The following is an 18,417-nucleotide window of genomic DNA, read 5'->3' as shown; positions in this document are numbered from 1 at the left end:
AAGTTATATCCGTCATTTTCATATCCGTCGAAAAGGAAAGGGACGGATGATTCACAGCTCTTAATTTTAGGAAGAATGAGTAAATGAATGTGTCGGGTTATTGACTGATGTAAAATTTTTAGACGGTTGGTTTAGATTTGTGCTTAAAATTGACGTGTGTTCCATAAATTTTATGCTTGTCGATTACCCGTCCCTTTCCTTTTCGGCGGATAAGAAAATGACAGATATAACTTAAAATAAAATTAGATGGTATTTACAGGAATTAGCACCATTATCTCCCTAGCATTAGGTATCCCGTTTTTCACAGGGTCCGCGCTCGCCGGGTCAGGGACTGACTGGTGGTTATTGACTAAATAAATATTGTTTTTGGAGGACGTAGCCTGGGGTGGAACGTCCCTTATTTATTTATTTATTTATCGTTTATTTCAGGTACTAGTCCCATAGCATTACAAATTACATTTCAATACAATAAAACAAAATAAAATAAAATACCATGCAATAAAATAAATTAAATTAAATGGTTAAACATGTCAACAGGATATACAATGGTGCTAATTCCTGTAAATACCATCTAATTTTATTTTAAGTTATATCTGTCATTTTCTTATCCGCCGAAAAGGAAAGGGACGGGTAATCGACAAGCATAAAATTTATGGAACACACGTCAATTTTAAGCACAAATCTAAACCAACCGTCTAAAAATTTTACATCTGTCAATAACCCGACACATTCATTTACTCATTCTTCCTAAAATTAAGAGCTGTGAATCATCCGTCCCTTTCCTTTTCGACGGATATGAAAATGACGGATATAACTTTAAATAAAATTAGGCGGTGTCTGCAGGAATCGGGGCCATTATGTCACATATAAATAATCTTGTTAAAATTCGTGTGATGTATATAAAAGCCGTAGTATATAGATACTGTTATTGGAATAAGAAAGTTAAATAGATACCTAACTACCTAAATACCTGTACTATTAGTCATGGTATATACCATGCTATTAGTCATCGACACCACGCTTAGACTTTACGCGTTGAGCAGAGGCTTAATCGGTCACGTGGAATAGCGGAAAGTCAAGTCAAGTTAATATGTAAATAATTAGTTATTGCTATTAATCGTTACGATTATTAACGATTTATGCATTAGTCAGTCTGTTTTTAACTGTGAACCATAATGGACGCCTACGGCTATATGTGAGTATTACCTTAATTCACGCTTATATAAAGCTAACATCCTTTCCTTAGCGTTATCCCGTCTTCACAAGGTCCGCTTACCTAACCTGAAAATTTGAAAGGTCCGGTTTTTACTGCCTGTCTGACCTTCCAACCCGCGAAGGGTAAACCAGCCTAAGGTTAGGTGACATACCTCCGAAGATGCTCTCGAGTATGTGGGTTTCCTCACGATGTTTTCCTTCACCGCTGAGGACGAGATAATCATTTAAGATCCAAACATGAATTCGAAAATAGGTTTAGCCCGTGTTGTATCCTAACCTCCGACCTTAAAGTATTTTTTTTTTGTTTTTTTTTAGAAGTTAGTATAAAGCTATGTGTGTGTGTGTGTCACCGTAGTCCTGCGATGGATGTACCTCTGATTACACCAATTGGGACATAGGCGTGAACTTATGTTATGTTAGTAGCCGTTGGTCCCGGCTACTAACTGATGTAAGTAAGTAAGTAGTCGTTACATCAGAGGCCTTTGGTGGCTCAATAATAACCCTGACACCAGGGCTGATGAGGTTGGTAATTCACCTCACAACCCACACGATAGAAGATAATAATAGCAACAGCCTCCATGGTCTAGTGGTTTAAAAGAGTTCACGATCTGGGTTCGATTCCCGATGGGGACATCGTCGAAATCACTTTGTGAGTCTGCCCTTTGTTTGGCTAGTAAATGCAGGTCGATTCACTTGACTGTCAGAAAAAGTTAGATGATTTCGTACTTTGGAAGGCACGTTAAGGGTTTGGTTGCGGGCTACTAACGCGTACTGGTGCAGCGTGGTGGAGTACATATCCCCTCCGGTTGATTGAAGTGAGGCCTATGCCCAGCAGTGGGACGTATGTGGGATGTTATTCACATCGAAACGAATACTGAGGGGGATGATTCAAACCATGATTATGAGTTAACATCTAGTGGAATTTTCCGTCGCAAAATACATTAATTTTGCAGTCTTTTTAAATTATTTCCAAATCTAGGTTACTTTTGCGATGGAAAATGTCACTCGGAATCATGGCCTGAATCATCCCACAAAGTTTTTGTTACGATGTCACTAACACCCTGTGGCTAAGTATTTATGTTAATATAATAATTATTATACTATTAATAATTATTATACTATTATTAATGACTCTTTGACTCATCGTCGTTAGCGTGGTCGACGTTTTCCCTCATTCAGCGCTTATCGCTATCGACCCACTAGGGTCGATTAACTCTTTCAAATATTAACCTCTCAGACGCCCTGAGCCGAGGCTCGCGCCCAACTGGGCACCCTCAGGCCTGTTGTCTTCAATTTAGTTTCGGATTAGAGCCCAGCGCTGCCCATTTGTCCGGCCAAGTAGTTAATGCCATTTGCGGTAAATCTACAATAAGTCACGAAAGAAAGAACTTGTCTTGTGTTCTTGTCTTGGCTTTAAGCGATAAGGCCGCCATTTGCCATGTTCTTAGTTAAGAGACTTTTTATAATTATTTCTTTTAATTTTGGTGCAGTAAAGTGTATTTGTATTGTATTGTCTTCATGCAAGGTTATAAGCAGATAACGCAGACAGGTCCTGTCTTCTTCTCTCGTGTGGGTTGTGAGGTGGATTACCAACCTCATCAATCCAATAGAGTTACTATTGAGCCGGGCCCCTGACATGGCTCATGTAACGACTACATTCATACATCAGTAAATAGTAACAGGGACCAACAGCTTAATATGCCTTCCGAAGCACGGATCATCTTACTGTCGGACAATCAAGTGATCAGTCTGTAATGTCCTAACCAAACTAGGGATCACAAAGTCATTTTTGTGATATGTCCCCACCGGGATTCGAGCCCGGGGCCTCCGGATCGTGAGCCCAACGCTCAACCACTGGACCACAGAGGCTGTTAATCTACAATATAATCTGACATGGCTCATGTAACGACTACGTAGGTACTTACATCAGTAAATAACTGGTAACGGTTTAACGTGCCTTCCGAAGCACGGAACAACACACGGACAATCGGATGATGAGTCTATCACCCAACCCAGGGTTCACAGTGATTTTTGTGAGAGCCTTCAGCGCTCCCCATTTGTCCGGCCAAGTAGTTAATGCCATCTGCGGCAAATGTACAATAAGTCACGTCAAAAAAAAGTTATTTTTGTGATGGTTAATGCCACCACTGGGATTCGAACCCGGGACCTCCGGATTGTTAGCTTAACGTTCAGCTGGGCAACGAAAGCCGTTGATTTGACTTATTTAGGGGCTGTAGCTTATACATATAGGTAAGTACAGTCATCGAGCAATATAATGTACCCACTTTAGGACTCTCTCGCACTAACATATTTGACATTTAGTGAGACTTACAGTTCAATTTGTCAAAAAAGTTAATGTGACATAGTACCGAAGTGTATACATATTAATGCTCGTGACCGTATGTGTAGTTACTTAAGTACTTACCTATTTGTTTTTTTTTTGAGGAAAACTATGGTATATTGTACGGCTGTCGTGAGTACCTAAAGATTCAAATCAGAAATTCAATTTCAGTTAATTACAAACTCATAATACCTACCTACGTATCTAAGTAATCTTACGACAGATAACAGCTGTGTTAACCTACATAACATAACATCACGCCTGCACCCCCAAAGGAGGTAGGCAGAGGTGTACACGGGGTTAAAATGCCTTTTTTTTGACGTGACTTATTGTAGATTTGCCGCAGATGGCATTAACTACTTAGCCGGACAAATGGGGAGCGCTGAACGCTCTCACCCGGTGGTTAAAATGGCCATATCGACGCAATTCATCTAAGAAAGCAATATTGCAATTTGACATTTGTGTGCATTGCGCACTTACTTTTATAATGTATAATGCTCAAATTTTTCGATGTGGCCTTTTTAACCTCCTAGTATTATTAGAAAAGGTTTAGTACGATCTACTCTGAACCGGCGTGCGTGTATGAAGCGATTGATGAATGTGGAGGAAGCAAGAGAAGTGTATCAGGATCGAAGCAAATGGATTTCTATAGTCTCTGCTTATCCCGGTGGGAAATAGGCGAGAGTTTATGTATGTATGTATGGGTACGTATTTGAATATCTAAAATTGAAATACTTTACGTAAAAATACCTACGTTCAGAATCCCTAAAATCATTATACCTAATGGTTTATAATACCTTAGCTTATAACGCCGACTTATAAAATACCTAAATTTTAAAAAACTAATGGACTAAATGTCTAATGTAATAAAATATCTACAGTTATAACACCAACGTTTAAAATACCCAGTGGTCAAAATACCTAAATTTAGAAAATTACGTCCAAGGAAAAGATAATCAGCCACCAAAGTATAATCCAAACTTCTGGTGTCTTAACTGAAATCCAAAAAATTATGGAAGGTGAAGCAGTACCAAAAAAACGGATGAGAAAAGGTCATTACAAGTTGAGAAAAATTGACAACATATTAAAAAAAATTCCTGAATACAGCCACGTGGATCTATTGCGAGCTATTGCAGAAAATCTGTAATGATTAATATGTTAGGTTTAATTTAAATAATAATTTGATTTATAAGATAAGTCAATTATCGTATAATTATCATCGGAGTTGTAATTTTTGTTGGTTATTATCGTACTTTAGTGTACTGTATTATTTCTGTACCTTTGTATTACTAAGTAGAAAATTACACTTTTATTCTTGCTTCTATGCTGTTCTGGGAGCAAATAAAAAACATAGAACACGTTCAGCTGCTTGTCTTCCCGGGCATGTCGTAAAAACCGACAGAGGGATTGCGTCCTCTAACATGATGGACTAATGTTATGGGCGATAGGCTGATCCCTTATCACCATAAGGTTCATCATATCCATCTTAGGACTTCGTATCAACAGTGGCTGCAAGTTGTCTTTGATTACTTGTGGCTCTGCCCACCCCATTTGGGATTACGGGCGTGAGTTTATGTATGTATGTATTTTTGATAACCATTATGTTGATTAAAATTTAATACTGTAATAGGTCGTGTTTCTTTTTGCTTATACCTTTTGATCTTCACATACTAACAGTATTTTGAATTTAGGTCAATAAACTTTGAGGTACATCAATTTAAGGGATTTTAAACGTAGATATTTCAAGTTTTAGCTTTATGAACTTAGGTAGCATAATCCATTTGACATTTTAAACTTGCGGTATTTTGAATTTAATTTGAAAAACCATTAGGTATAATGATTTTAGGGATTCTGAACGTAGGTATTTTTACGTAAAGTATTTCAATTTTAGATATTCAAATACGTACCCGTATGTATGTATGTTGATGTTTTGTTGAACAAAATCACATCAAAATGTGATTATTCAAAAAGACCCTTACGTGTTTTTCGGGAAGGTAAAGATGTGCTCCTCGGTATAGAGTACTCTTGATCTGTCGTCTATTTAACATACCTATAGGCGTGAGATTATGTATGTGTATGTATGTATTAAGTATGTATAGAATAATGTTGCTACCTAATCGCTTCTATTTATTTTGATCAGAATATTGTGTGGAAAATGCAATCGCTGTTCATGTAATTATTGCTCTTATTTTAATTGCAGTTTGATTTTATGTCTCATGCTGCAAGGGCTAAGTTGTCAGCCGATGGTTGAGGAGGGAGACCTGATCAGGGATCCGGTGGAAGACGAGAGCACCCTGGCTCCAACCACCACGGAAATCAGTAAGTATTGGCATAGTGTAAGTAGTGTGTAGTGGTTTTTTTTTTGGCGTGACTTATTATAGATTCGCCGCAGCAGGCTTTCGACCGGTAATAGTATAAGGAATAATACCTACTAAGTACGTATAGAACGGCAACGCTGCTCCCCACCAGCGGCTGAGCTAGGTTTACCTCACCCCCTCGGTCTTACTTTAGTCTTCAATCTTATGGCGTCAGACGTGACACACACAGATGCGCGTGTACGATAACGTCAATGTGTAGTGTCTGTGTAAAACGAGGTGTTTTGTATGAAGTGTCCGGGGCGTGGTGAATTCAAATATCCTGGAAACTGTCTGGTCTAACAAAAAGCTCGGTGAGGTATGGGTACTTAGTTCATCTTGCGATGGATGTACCTCTGGAACTTGTCATATTTTAATAATTATATTTCTCAGGTCCCCCAGAGCCGAATTGCATCACAGCCAAGGGTGTGCCGGGCACGTGTGTGACCCGACAGTATTGCGACTACAGTACCTCGGCCATAGACCTCACATTATATGCTCCTCGCGGCTACGTGAAGTAAGTTGTTGTTGCTTTTTATTAAATTCATTTCCTACTAAAGGTTGCCTGGAAGAGATTGCTACCTTAGCAATAAGGCCGCCTCTTGTACTACCTATCTAATTATAATACCTAATTAATATGATTTAAGTACATAAAGAGTTTTTGTAAAAAAGAAAAGATATAGATAGGATGGCTAAAATTAATAAAAACTGCTTGTTTGTGATAGTGAGGTTAATTAAAACAAAATATTTTGTGAAAGAAAACAAAAACCTTTATTCTTCACTATTATTAACCACGGAAAAGATGGCGCGACGAGTTAAACCGCATCTCGAATCGGTGGCGCGAGCAAGAAGGGAAGAGAGGCCTTTGCCCTGCAGTGGGACATTGAGGGCTATTAATAATAATTATTATTAGTTTTCTTTTTTCTTTCCAAATCGGCATAATCTAAACAAAAAGTATAACTAAGGAAGTTAGAAAGTAGTTACGAGTGATTTTGAAAGTAGCTACGTAAAAAACAAAGCTACGTGAAAAGGCTACTGCCGCCCAATCCCGTCAATCTCGAATTGATCTCGAACGGGATCTCGTCGTTATGCTTCGGGATTGATCCCGAAAAATTAGACGAGATCCCGCGATATCGGGATTGCATTCCCTAGTTGAAAGAGCATCATCAGTTTAAGAGCCACGCTCTTGTCGGTGTAGCATTTTCCATTCCAGTCTATCAAAGGGCAATTCCTTGACATCCCTATAAGACACGACGTTAACCTTTTCTTTAATCTGTTCCATGTAAGCTCTTCTTGGTCTTCCCCTTCCTCTCTTTCCTTCTATGATGTTTTTAATGAATTCGTCGTGTCTATAAACAAATTGGATATTAGGTGTCCAATCATCTTGCCTCTTCTGTCCTCAATAATTCTCAGTATTTGTCTCTTATTCTCTTACTAGCACTTCCTCATTTGTAACCCTTTCTGTCCAACTTATTCTTTCCATCCTCCTCCAACACCACATCTCAAAGGCCTCGAGTTTCTTTCTGTCCTTCCGTGTCAGTGTCCAAATTTCACATCCATAGAGGGCTATACTTAGTTGAAAGAGCATGAAATAAAAAAACTCCAGATCATATTAAATGACAATGGGCACTTTTGTATGAAACTTGGTCCAAGAACCTCCACTGATGAGACTTATATGTAATGAAAGCTTATGCTTTCCCTATGATTCTGGCAAAGTTCTATCAGATTCTGTCCCGGGGTTCTTTTTTTACGGCCATGTTTGTCCTGGCTAAAAATGTGATAGAATACAGTGGGAGCTAAAATCGACTCAAGATTTGTTGCTGGATAACTAAGTCTACATAAATAATTATGTATCATATTGTATATCATTTTAAAGAGGATCTTTTCCAGAATCCGAAACATAAAAAAAAACAAAAGAAAATCTTTTTGTAAGCGAATTATAGTCAATTTATATCTGCAGCGCCATTGTTTCTCGGTAGCTAAGTTCAAGTTTCATGCCTTTTACCCCTTCCAAAAGTATCTTACCGATTTTTTTTATATTGCTTCCGGAATTTGATCTGAGTGATAATAATAAGAAAAATAAATAAACACCTCTCCGATAGAGACCGCCTAAGCTATTGCCTATTGCAAGAAATCGTCATCATTAGCAAGTCATTACGGTATTGCATATTATAAGCTTATCAGCAACTTGGAACTTGGTCCAAGAACCTCCACTGGTGAGACTTGCATGTAATAATAGCTTATACTTGTCCTATGATTCTGGCAAAGTTCTATCAAACTCTGTCCTAGGGTTTTTTTACGGCCATGTTTGTCCTGAGTGTACAGTAGTGGACTGCAAAATCACCTCAGGATTTGTTGTCGAAAAACTATTTAACTAAGTCTATATACATAATTATATATCATAATGTATATCAATTTTAAAGGGGAAGGTTATCAGAATCAGAAACACAAATAAAAAAAATGCATTATGTAAACGACTTTTAGCCAACTCACGTCCGTAGCACCATTTTTCTCAGCAGCTACGTACGAGTTTCGCGCCTTCCAACCTTTCCAAAGGAGCCCAATCATTTTTTCCTTCTTCTGATATTGCATTCTTAACTTGACAAGTGACAACAAAGAAAAAAAAATAAAAAAAAATAAGAAGAAATAAAATAGATACCATTCCGATAGAGGCCGCGTAAGCTATGGACCTATTGCAAGATAACGTACTCAAAGGCTAGTCATTATAATCCAACAGACGTAACATGATTAGAATGCGGCGGGATGGAAATGTAGTACATCGCCTTATGCGAAAGAGACGAAATATGTGTCTCTTTAACACTAACAGTATACAGCTTAGTACGAGAGAAACAAGAAATAAGTCATTCTAATCAAGATGCAATACAATGACTCTATTGTATACAAAAGAAACACATTTATTAAACAAGTTCAGGCAATAACTGGTGCAAAAGGCGGCTTTATTGCCAAGGTAGCAATTACTACCAGGCAACCTTACGTTTACGATACGTTTGTTGTACCATTCGGCATTGTTTATAAGACAAGATATAAGCCTGGATTAATAAAACAATATTGTGGTGAAAGAAAACATACTACATTTGCGTCCTCCCGCATTGTAATCATGTTACGTCTGTTGGATTATAATGACTAGCCTTTGAGTACGTTATCTTGCAATAGGTCCATAGCTTACGCGGCCTCTATCGGAATGGTATCTATTTTATTTCTTGTTGTTGTCACTTGTCAGGTTAAGAATGCAATATCAGAAGAAGGAAAAAATGATTGGGCTTCTTTGGAAAGGTTGGAAGGCGCGAAACTCGTACGTAGCTGCTGAGAAAAATGGTGCTACGGACGTGAGTTGGATAAAAGTCGTTTACATAATGCATTTTATTATTTGTGTTTCTGATTCTGATAACCTTCCCCTTTAAAATTGATATACATTATGATATATAATTATGTATATAGACTTAGTTAAATAATTTTTCGACAACAAATCCTGAGGTGATTTTGCAGTCCACTACTGTACACTCAGGACAAACATGGCCGTAAAAAAACCCTAGGACAGAGTTTGATAGAACTTTGCCAGAATCATAGGACAAGTATAAGCTATTATTACATGCAAGTCTCACCAGTGGAGGTTCTTGGACCAAGTTCCAAGTTGCTGATAAGCTTATAATATGCAATACCGTAATGACTTGCTAATGATGACGATTTCTTGCAATAGGCAATAGCTTAGGCGGTCTCTATCGGAGAGGTGTCTATTTATTTTTCTTGTTATTATCACTCAGATCAAATTCCGGAAGCAATATAAAAAAAATTGGTAAGATACTTTTGGAAGGGGTAAAAGGCATGAAACTTGAACTTAGCTACCGAGAAACAATGGCGCTGCAGATGCAAATTGACTATAATTCGCTTATATAAAGACTTTTTTGTTTTTTTTTTATGTTTCGGATTCTGGAAAAGATCCTCTTTAAAATGATATACAATATGATACATAATTATTTATGTAGACTTAGTTATCCAGCAACAAATCTTGAGCCGATTTTAGCTCCCACTGTATTTTATCACATTTTTAGCCAGGACAAACATGGCCGTAAAAAAAGAACCCCGGGACAGAATCTGATAGAACTTTGCCAGATTCATAGAGAAAGCATAAGCTTTCATTACATATAAGTCTCATCAGTGGAGGTTCTTGGACCAGATTCGCCCATTCTCCTTTATTCTTGACATTCATGCATCCACCTGTTTTGGGTCAGTGACAATACAGACAGCACCATATGGCATTTGGTACACTTAAAATCGGGTTCGCTCATGTGAACGGTCAAAATATGTTGACGTAGATCCTCCAACATTGTTGCTTTAGAAAATGAAACGGAACACGCTCTGCACTCAATTAAAACTTGATTACTGTTTTGTTTGGGATTACATTTAGTATTCCGATCATCCAGATTGAGTTTGCCAATGAAGAATCTACAGAGGGGACGCATTAACTCTTCCAGATGTAAATCATATCTGTTCCACGTTAGATCGTTGGTTGCCTCTGGCACTTCAGTGTACAGATATCTCACATAAGCATATGGGTACAGATACTTCTGGTACCCACCAGGAACTTTTATTTGAGCAGGCAAGTCTTTTATATCTTCTTCAATCACGTCCAACAGGATGCTCGTTACCGATTCATCGTCCGTCTCCTTGCTTCTCAATTCGTTTATAACACCCAAAAGTGTTTTTTTATTACATTTTTTGGCAGAATGTGTGCATTTTTCTTGAAACTTGCAATTCACCATTTCAATTTCTTTAGTTTTGACTTTCAGGTTCTTGTTGACAAGCGTATGTCTCAGTTCATGTTTAAAGGAACGCGTTATGTAGAATGAGTTGCTTCCAAGTGCAAATGTGATATTGAACCAGTTGAGTATGCTTTTATAACTGGGTACCTCGAGAGATATTGTTGATGGTCCGCTGACGTTCATGTTGAACACTGTGTAGTTTTGCTCGGGATTTGGATGTTGATAGAATAAACCGTTTAATTGTGCTCTGCTGCAGTACACTTCCATGATGACGTCCGTTGCCTCCGAATCCACAACTGGTTTCTGCTCCTGTGCATACTTTACAGCTTCCCGGGCCATAGGTTTCGCCTCTTCCAACATTCTGTTCAAATAACTGATCAAGTCGCAGTATTTTGTGTGCAATATTGCCTTTAAGTTCTCCTTATTATTCTCTTTTATTAGGGAATGCATCATGTTGTCAAATTCGTCCCATTGCGGCCAATCTTTCAAGAACTTCTTCGTGACACTCAAATAAATGTCAACCTCCAAATCGTGCAGTTTGCTCGTGTCAATATTAAATTCTTTATTTAGTATCGAGATCATCTGTGTGTTGGTTAAAACTGTATTTTGTTTGTTGTCATTGCCTATCAGACGATTGAAGAGAGCCAAGATGGGTTTATCTGGAACCGAAATTGGTTATGATGAATAATGTAAGAAGAATAGAATGTTTTAAACAAAAGTAGGCTTGAACATTCCAAGTTACAAAAACTGCAATTGTCAAATATACAGTGAGGAGGGTCTTAAATGTGTGTTAACTAGTTTAAATATTATTTTTTACGGTCTAATAATATTTACAATACAATATAAATATGCTTTATTGCACACAACATACAAAACAAGTTTTACACAGAACATACACGAAAGATACAGTACAATCCGGCCTTATTGCTAAGCAGCAATTTCTTCCAGGCAAACCAGTGGTAAAAAAAGAAACATTTATTTTAACATAATTTAAGTAGGTAGGTTTGAAATGATTTAAAATTATTTTGTTTTTATGCTTATCTTCTAACCTATATTGAACTACATGACTAAATTTTCTTAATATAATCAGCAACTTCAGGAAGGGAAGGTATCGTATCCATTACTTATAATAAAATATGAACCTTCAACATTACTGCCATCCTCGATTACTTCCACAGCTTGCACGTCGCTTGATGAGTCGTCGTCGTCCATATTAACACATAAATACTATGGTTTTAATTGAAAATACAGTATTTTTAAATCAAAAACAAGCACCCACAAAGAGAATATAAATAAAGCAAACAAGCGGTAGCCGACAGCCGACAGCTGACGTTATTTTTTTTTATTAATTATATTTTTCTTAAAATGAACATGCGAATAAGGCAAAGGCAACACTGCACAGCCTTGTTTGAAACACTCAATCGACACAATATTTTTTTTGTTTTCATGTTATTATATATGCGCACCACACAACAATAATCAATAATGTATTTTCTCCTTTGCTTACAGACCCTGTAAAACGGAGGACGTATGTTGCCCCTTCGATTCAATTATTAAAGCAAAAGAAACAAGTCATGGTGATAATGACACGACTGGGTTTGAATTTGACGACGATGATTAGTTAATTTATTTAAAATCTAAGAGCCATTTGGCTCTAATTACTATTGGACAAGAGCGTCGTGTACAAATCACAGATTATATAATATATTTTTTGTCAATAATACATTTTTAAAATACTTGTAGGATTTAAATAAGAAGTTACATTCTTCGACCATGCTAGGTACTCTGTTGTAGTAATGTAAGTTTAGCTAGCTTAGTAATAAAAATAAAGATCAGAAAAATAAATTAAAAGGCCTTTACCAAGGAGTTTGTTTGATTTTTTTAGTTATCAAGTATCTTTGATCCGAGTAGATCTTCGAACATCGGAAGTCATCATTAGCGTGAACCGGCGTGAACGCAAAAATATTCCCAGTACTATTATTATTATAATAGTACCTATCTTTTATCTATTTTTTAACATGGTCAGTGACATTGTAACGAAAACTGAGGGATGATTCAGACCATGATTCTGAGTTGATAGGAATCAAGTGGATTTTTCCGTCGCAAAAGTAAAGAACTGAAATTAATTTTTATAAGAGACACTAATTTTCTCAGGAATTTTCCGACAGGAAATTCTACTTGATATCAACTTAAAATCATGGTCTGAATCGTCTTCAGTATGTGTTACGGTGTCACTAACACCCGTACCTACTTGTATGTATTATGTCATTAACACTCTGAAGTATATCGATATAGAACTTATGTTTGTCGCTAAGTTACGTAATTTCTAACTCAATATTTACAAAAAGAGCCAAAGATTATAATAGGATATTTTTGTGTTAACGAGAATGAAAAAGACTTCCAGTGTTCGAAGAACTACCGTATTGATCTCCACGCCCCGGACACTTCATACAAACCTCATTTTACACAGACACCACACATTGACGTTATCGTACACGCGCCTGCGTGTGTGACGTCTGACGCCATACGAGTCAAGTCTGTGTTCGAGGGGGGGTGAGGTAAACCTAGCTCAGACGCCGGTGGGGAGCGGAGAGTTGCCGTTCTATACGTAGAACCTATACGTATTATTCCTTTTTCTATGACTACAGTTCCGTTTCAAAGCATATACGGTCACGAGCATTAATATGTATACACTTTGGTACCCTGTCACATTAACTTTTTTGACAAATTGAACTAAGTTTCCACTAAATGTCAAATATGTTAGTGCGACACAGTCCTAAAGTGGATACATTTATATTGCTCATGACTGTACAACCATGGTGGTTAGTTTTGTAAAAATGAAAACGCCAGAATGAATAAATAAATATATTAACTTATTTGCACTGCAATTTTATGAGTTGTATAGGGACTCGGGGCGTCAAACGATGTTACATTGTTGGACCTTATTTGGAGGCCTCAAGGTTGCATTTGCTGCAGTCCGGGCAGCGCCCGTAGGCTCTCCGTCCTGTGCGGCCATACTTGTCAGATTTATCGTGGTAACCAGCCCGGCTTCTGGATCTTGAGCGCGATCTGACAAAAAAAATAAAAACATACATACATCACAAACTATGCTAATTGTAACTGGATCTGTAAAGTGCCCAAATTTGCTGAGCAAGGTTAATTTTAGCGTACCAAAAAGAAATGCTAGGTCACACCAGGTTGTCACACCATACTAGTGTTTTATCATAGGGATATTCTCCGCACTCACAATGGTGTGATAAAAGGTGTTGTATTGTTAGCGGTGTGACAAACAAGAAAAAAAAACCTGTTTGTCATACTGGTGTGACAACCTGGTGTGACCACGAGTCCGGAGGGCTTAGTTCACCAGAATCCATACCTGGAACGTGACCTGCCCATTCTTTTCGAATGCGGGCAGTCCTCCTCGAACTCGTCAATCTTCTCCCTGAACAGCACGCCCCAGTACTGGTACACCAGGTAACCGAACGTCAGAAGCGCCGCGACCTTTAACATAGACATTTCTTTTTAGGTTTACGCGGTTATTGGCCCGATTCCTGCAGACACCACCTAATTTTACTTTAAGTTCCTCTAGTTATTAAATAACTTGTAATGTACCCTCATTAATTAAAAAGATGTGTTGCTGTTGCAGTTTCTTGTCATTTCTTCTCCTCAGCCATAACACCTTGCGAAATGATGTAAATTCAAAAATGTTACATTGACCTTCAAGTTTATCCATGATAATTACGTTGAATAAATGATTCTGATTTCTGATAAATGTCATTTTCTTACATACATACATAAACTCACGCCCGTAATCCCTAATGGGGTGGGCAGAGCCACAAGTAATCAAAGACAACTTGCAGCCACTGTTGATACGAAGTCCAAAGATGGATATCAAATGTCATTTTCTTATCCACCGAAAAGGAAAGAGACGGATGATTGACAATTATTCATTTTAGAAAGAATGAGTAAATGAATGGATAACCCCGGCGAATCAAAAGGGTATCTCGCTAGTATGCAAACCGTTTGACGTGTGCTGTCAACGTAATTCTGTCGAGTTATTGGCCAGTGTATAATTTTTAGACTGTTGTTTTAGATTTCTGCTTAAAATTGACGTGTGTTCCATAAATTTTATGCTTGTCGATTACGCGTCCCTTCTTTCTCAACGTATAAGAAAATGACAGGTATAACAAAAGAAAATTAGATGGCGTCTGCAGGAATTAGCACCACTATTTATTATTTTTATTTATTCAGGTTAACAACGGCTCATTTACAATACTTTACAATATTATGTTATAAGCTAGTGAAGCTAATTACAGTTAACCATGTAGTAATTAAAGTAGTAGGGGCAAACGAGTGCAAGTGTATCAGTGGTACGTGCGTGTCTGTGTGTGTTTTTTTTTGTGTGCGTGCGTGCGTGTGCGTGCGTGTGCGTGCGTGCGTGTGTGTGCGTGCGTGCGTGCGTGCGTGCGTGCGTGCGTGCGTGCGTGCGTGCGTGCGTGCGTGTGCGTGTGCTTGTGTTATATTTACCGCAAAATTCAGCTGTCTCACACGCACAAAGTCCACGATAGCCTCTACGAGACCCTCCATTCCCGGGTTTGTCTTCTACACAGAAGGAAATTATCACAAATTAATAATTAATAAGGCGTTAAAAGTAAATTAAATATGGCAACCTTCTCTTCTATCGTGTGGGTTGTGAGGTCGTTTTTTTTTTTTGACGTGACTTAGAGGTGTAGACCACGTAGAGGTGGATTACCAACCTCATCAACCCTGGTGTCAGGGTTAATATTGAGCCGCCAAAGGCCCTTGACATGACTCATGTAATGACTACTAACTTACATCAGTAAATAGTTACCGGGACCAATGGCTTAACGTGCCTTCCGCACGGATCATCTTACTTGCGGACAATCAGATCAGCCTGTAATATCCCAACTAGGGATCACAAAATAGTTGTGATGTGTCCCCACCGGGATTCGAACCCGGGACTTCCAGATCGTGAGCCCAACGCTCAAGCACTGGATCACGGAGGTCTTCATATTATGGCAGTAAAGCTTGGTGATACTGCGAACTTTAAAACAAGTACGACTTGCGTGCGCCGGCGCAGCACCAAACCGAAAATGAAATCTTTAAACCCGGCCGCCTAAACTAGGATACACCCAAAATGTTTCTGACATATTGAAGATTTACCGCAAATGGCGTTCACCACTTGGTGGGCCATATGGGGGCGCTGAGGGTTCCAACTCGGTAGGTGCATAAAGATAGGCTTGAGGGTGCCCGGTTGGGCGCGAACCTCGGCTCAGGGCGTCATCAGAGAGGATTACATTTGAAAGAATCTATCGACCTTAGTAGGTCGACTGCGATAAGCGCTGAGCGAGGGAAATCGTCGACCACGCCCGCGGGGTCGGTGTCGCGGGCGGATGGCAACCTTATACTTATGTAAATACTAACCATAACTGGGTCCGACGGCTTAAGCGGCTCAACGTGCCCTCTGAAGCACGGAAACATCTTACTGTCGGACAATCAGATCATCAGGTGATGTAGCCTGCAATGTCCTAACCAAACAAAGGACAGTCTCAAAAAGTGATTTGTGACCTGCGTCCCCAGCCGGGAATCGAACCCAGGAGTCCCCCGCCGGGAATCGAATCCTGCGCCGACTGCTTTAACCACTAGGATTGTATTTATCTAATAATTTATAGAACAATATTCTCAGTAGTCACAGTTCTAGCGAGCGCCTACAGAAACCGTGTTCGCAATCAGTTCCGTATAACGCAAACTATGCATTTTTGTCTAGGAGTTATACCGTCACTTTCGTGGAAGTCTTGACCGAAAGACTTATAAGTGAAAAGGTTTTTATTGTGTATAAATTTAGGTACAGTTATAATAATTGCAGTTATAGTTACAAATTACGTCTCACAACATTTTGCCTTTGCAGCCATCTACAGTTTTCACACAGGCAATGAAATAACTTAAGAGAGAAAACAATAAAAAACAAAAAACTATAAAAGAATAATATAGGTATACAATGGATAAGTATTAGTTTTCATTCAAAAATTCTTTGACGTCATAAAATCATTTTTGTGCAAGCCATGTCTTAAGAGCAGTTCTGAATTTGTTCATATTCATAGTTGTAAGTGACTCCGAGAGTTTATAGTGAAATATCTGCCTAAGACACTGACTTACCTCGCCGCTAACGAAGCCTCCGTACCTCACGGTGCGTTTAAAAACTATATCTTCTGAAATAGTTTCTACTGTTTAATGTGGAATATAAAATATTGGCGCTTCATTTCTGACTATAATCTTCAATTTCTAATTTAGTTTTCTCCTGCGCCACCCATGTTTTTTTTACATTTTTGACAATGACGTTTCGAGATGTCATTCTTTTTATGAATTTTATTATGTTTTTAAAAGTGGCCGGGGCGCACGGTCTCTAAATGAAGGTTTTATTCAAAATAATTGACAACACTACAAACACCATAGAAGGGAAGATAGGCTTTTTGGTGGGAAACGGGAACGGGACAGTTGCTTTCTTCATTGAATAATCTAAATAATTAATACGAAGTGGTGTTTTGTGCTTAATGATCGCATTAAGTTGGTCGGAAGATATTCGCGAGTGTTATTATATCGGACTATTCAATATACAAAGTGTATCTGCCTATTTTCGCTTCGTGCCACGAAGCCGCTTCATAACTCGAAAGTTTATGCGGACTTTTGAGGTAATTCGTTTGGAGTTCGGAGTAGGAGTCTACTCCGAGGGTGGGGGCTTAGGTTTCATCATCATCTCCTTTCATCATTTCATTAATCATCAAGAAAAAAAAATACGTAAGACATGGCTGTATGGGCATAGTTCCCTTTGCCTTACCCTTCGGGGAAAACCAAAACAAAAAAAAAGAAGGGTAGATAGAAGGAAAGAGAAGAATAGGAAGACCAAGAATAGCTTACATGGAACATATTAGAGAGAAGGCGAACGTCGTGTCTTATAAGGAAGTTAAAGAATTGGCCATTCATAGACAAGGATGGAGAATGCTACACCGACAAGAGCGTGGCTCTTAAAATGATAATGAATTGACAACACTATAGTGTACCTAGTACGCAAAGCGACCTTCTTCTTTTTCTTATCTCTCGTGTGGCTTATGAGATGGATTACCAACCTCATCAACCCTGGAGTCAGGATTATTATTGAGCCGCCAAAGGCCCCTGACATGGCTCATATGTAACGACTACTTAATTACTTACATCAGGAAGTAATCGGGACCAACGGCTTAACGTGCCTTCCGAAGCACGGATCATCTTGCTTTCGGACAATCGGGTGATAATCCTGCAATGCTCTTACCAAACTAGGGATCATAAAGTGATTTTTTTTGTGATATGTCCCCGGATTCGAACCCAGGACCTCCGGATCGCGAGCCCAACGTTCAACTACTGGACTATAATATCTACTTACCTATGCGAGATAATTATAAACAAGAAACATTTATTGAGAAGCTGTGTAGGTACATACATGCAGGTGTCAAACATTATAAAATTGTCTCAACAGCATGTCCATGTCGGACGTACAATATTACAAATAATGTCAGTATTGAGCATCAAGGAATTAAGTAAGTACCTAATAATTAGTCACATTATAAACATTTGTCAATTTTAAATATCATTGTTGTTGAAAATATTCATTCAAGTCATAAAATTCCATATCAACTAGCCAATTTTTTAGACGTTTTTTAAATGTCTTACC

The 18,417-nt window shown here is 38.4% G+C and overlaps 3 protein-coding genes across 5 annotated transcripts; 1 reads left to right on the top strand and 2 right to left on the bottom strand.

The window, feature by feature from the left end:
* Positions 1-1,046: 1,046 nt before the first annotated feature.
* Positions 1,047-12,554, top strand: LOC126379019 (uncharacterized). The gene is made up of 4 exons (XM_050027602.1): positions 1,047-1,195; positions 5,757-5,875; positions 6,304-6,427; positions 12,201-12,554. Exons 1-4 carry the CDS (start codon positions 1,176-1,178, stop codon positions 12,310-12,312), a joined length of 375 nt encoding a protein of 124 aa, XP_049883559.1. The 5' UTR covers positions 1,047-1,175; the 3' UTR covers positions 12,313-12,554.
* Positions 6,658-12,014, bottom strand: LOC126378919 (uncharacterized). 2 transcript variants are annotated; one of them, XM_050027441.1, is made up of 3 exons: positions 11,834-12,014; positions 10,147-11,350; positions 6,658-7,476 (listed from the first exon to the last, which is right to left on the bottom strand). In XM_050027441.1, exons 1-3 carry the CDS (start codon positions 11,901-11,903, stop codon positions 7,461-7,463), a joined length of 1,290 nt encoding a protein of 429 aa, XP_049883398.1. In that variant the 5' UTR covers positions 11,904-12,014; the 3' UTR covers positions 6,658-7,460. The 2 variants fall into 2 exon arrangements, with proteins under 2 accessions (XP_049883398.1, XP_049883397.1); XM_050027440.1 differs by having other exon boundaries at positions 6,658-11,350.
* A 989-nt stretch (positions 12,555-13,543) lies between the features above and the next one.
* LOC126379016 (serine/arginine-rich splicing factor 1A-like) lies at positions 13,544-17,554 on the bottom strand. 2 transcript variants are annotated; one of them, XM_050027597.1, is made up of 5 exons: positions 16,869-17,554; positions 16,137-16,240; positions 15,219-15,293; positions 14,068-14,192; positions 13,544-13,760 (listed from the first exon to the last, which is right to left on the bottom strand). In XM_050027597.1, the coding sequence occupies exons 2-5, from the start codon at positions 16,191-16,193 to the stop codon at positions 13,634-13,636; spliced, it is 384 nt and encodes a 127-aa protein (XP_049883554.1). In that variant the 5' UTR covers positions 16,194-16,240; positions 16,869-17,554; the 3' UTR covers positions 13,544-13,633. The 2 variants fall into 2 exon arrangements, with proteins under 2 accessions (XP_049883554.1, XP_049883555.1); XM_050027598.1 differs by lacking the exon at positions 16,137-16,240.
* Between the last annotated feature and the right edge of the window lie 863 nt (positions 17,555-18,417).

This window comes from Pectinophora gossypiella, chromosome 27 (genome assembly GCF_024362695.1).
Source record: "Pectinophora gossypiella chromosome 27, ilPecGoss1.1, whole genome shotgun sequence".
Lineage (NCBI taxonomy): Eukaryota > Metazoa > Arthropoda > Insecta > Lepidoptera > Gelechiidae > Pectinophora > Pectinophora gossypiella.
The sequence above is the reverse complement of the archived record's forward strand: the minus strand, read 5'-3'. Positions and strand labels throughout refer to the sequence as shown.

Coding starts and splice junctions, on each gene's coding strand:
- LOC126378919 (XM_050027440.1), bottom strand. CDS start 11,903: ATGGACGACGACGACTCATCAAGCGACGTGCAAGCTGTGGAAGTAATC. Junction 11,351..11,833: donor GGATGGCAGTAATGTTGAAG/GTTCATATTTTA, acceptor TTTCGGTTCCAG/ATAAACCCATCTTGGCTCTC.
- LOC126379016 (XM_050027597.1), bottom strand. CDS start 16,193: ATGTTTCCGTGCTTCAGAGGGCACGTTGAGCCGCTTAAGCCGTCGGAC. Junction 15,294..16,136: donor AGCCGTCGGACCCAGTTATG/GTTAGTATTTAC, acceptor CCTTCTGTGTAG/AAGACAAACCCGGGAATGGA. Junction 13,761..14,067: donor ATGGGCAGGTCACGTTCCAG/GTATGGATTCTG, acceptor TTTTTTTGTCAG/ATCGCGCTCAAGATCCAGAA.
- LOC126379019 (XM_050027602.1), top strand. CDS start 1,176: ATGGACGCCTACGGCTATAT. Junction 1,196..5,756: donor ATGGACGCCTACGGCTATAT/GTGAGTATTACC, acceptor TTTTAATTGCAG/TTTGATTTTATGTCTCATGC. Junction 5,876..6,303: donor TCCAACCACCACGGAAATCA/GTAAGTATTGGC, acceptor TATATTTCTCAG/GTCCCCCAGAGCCGAATTGC.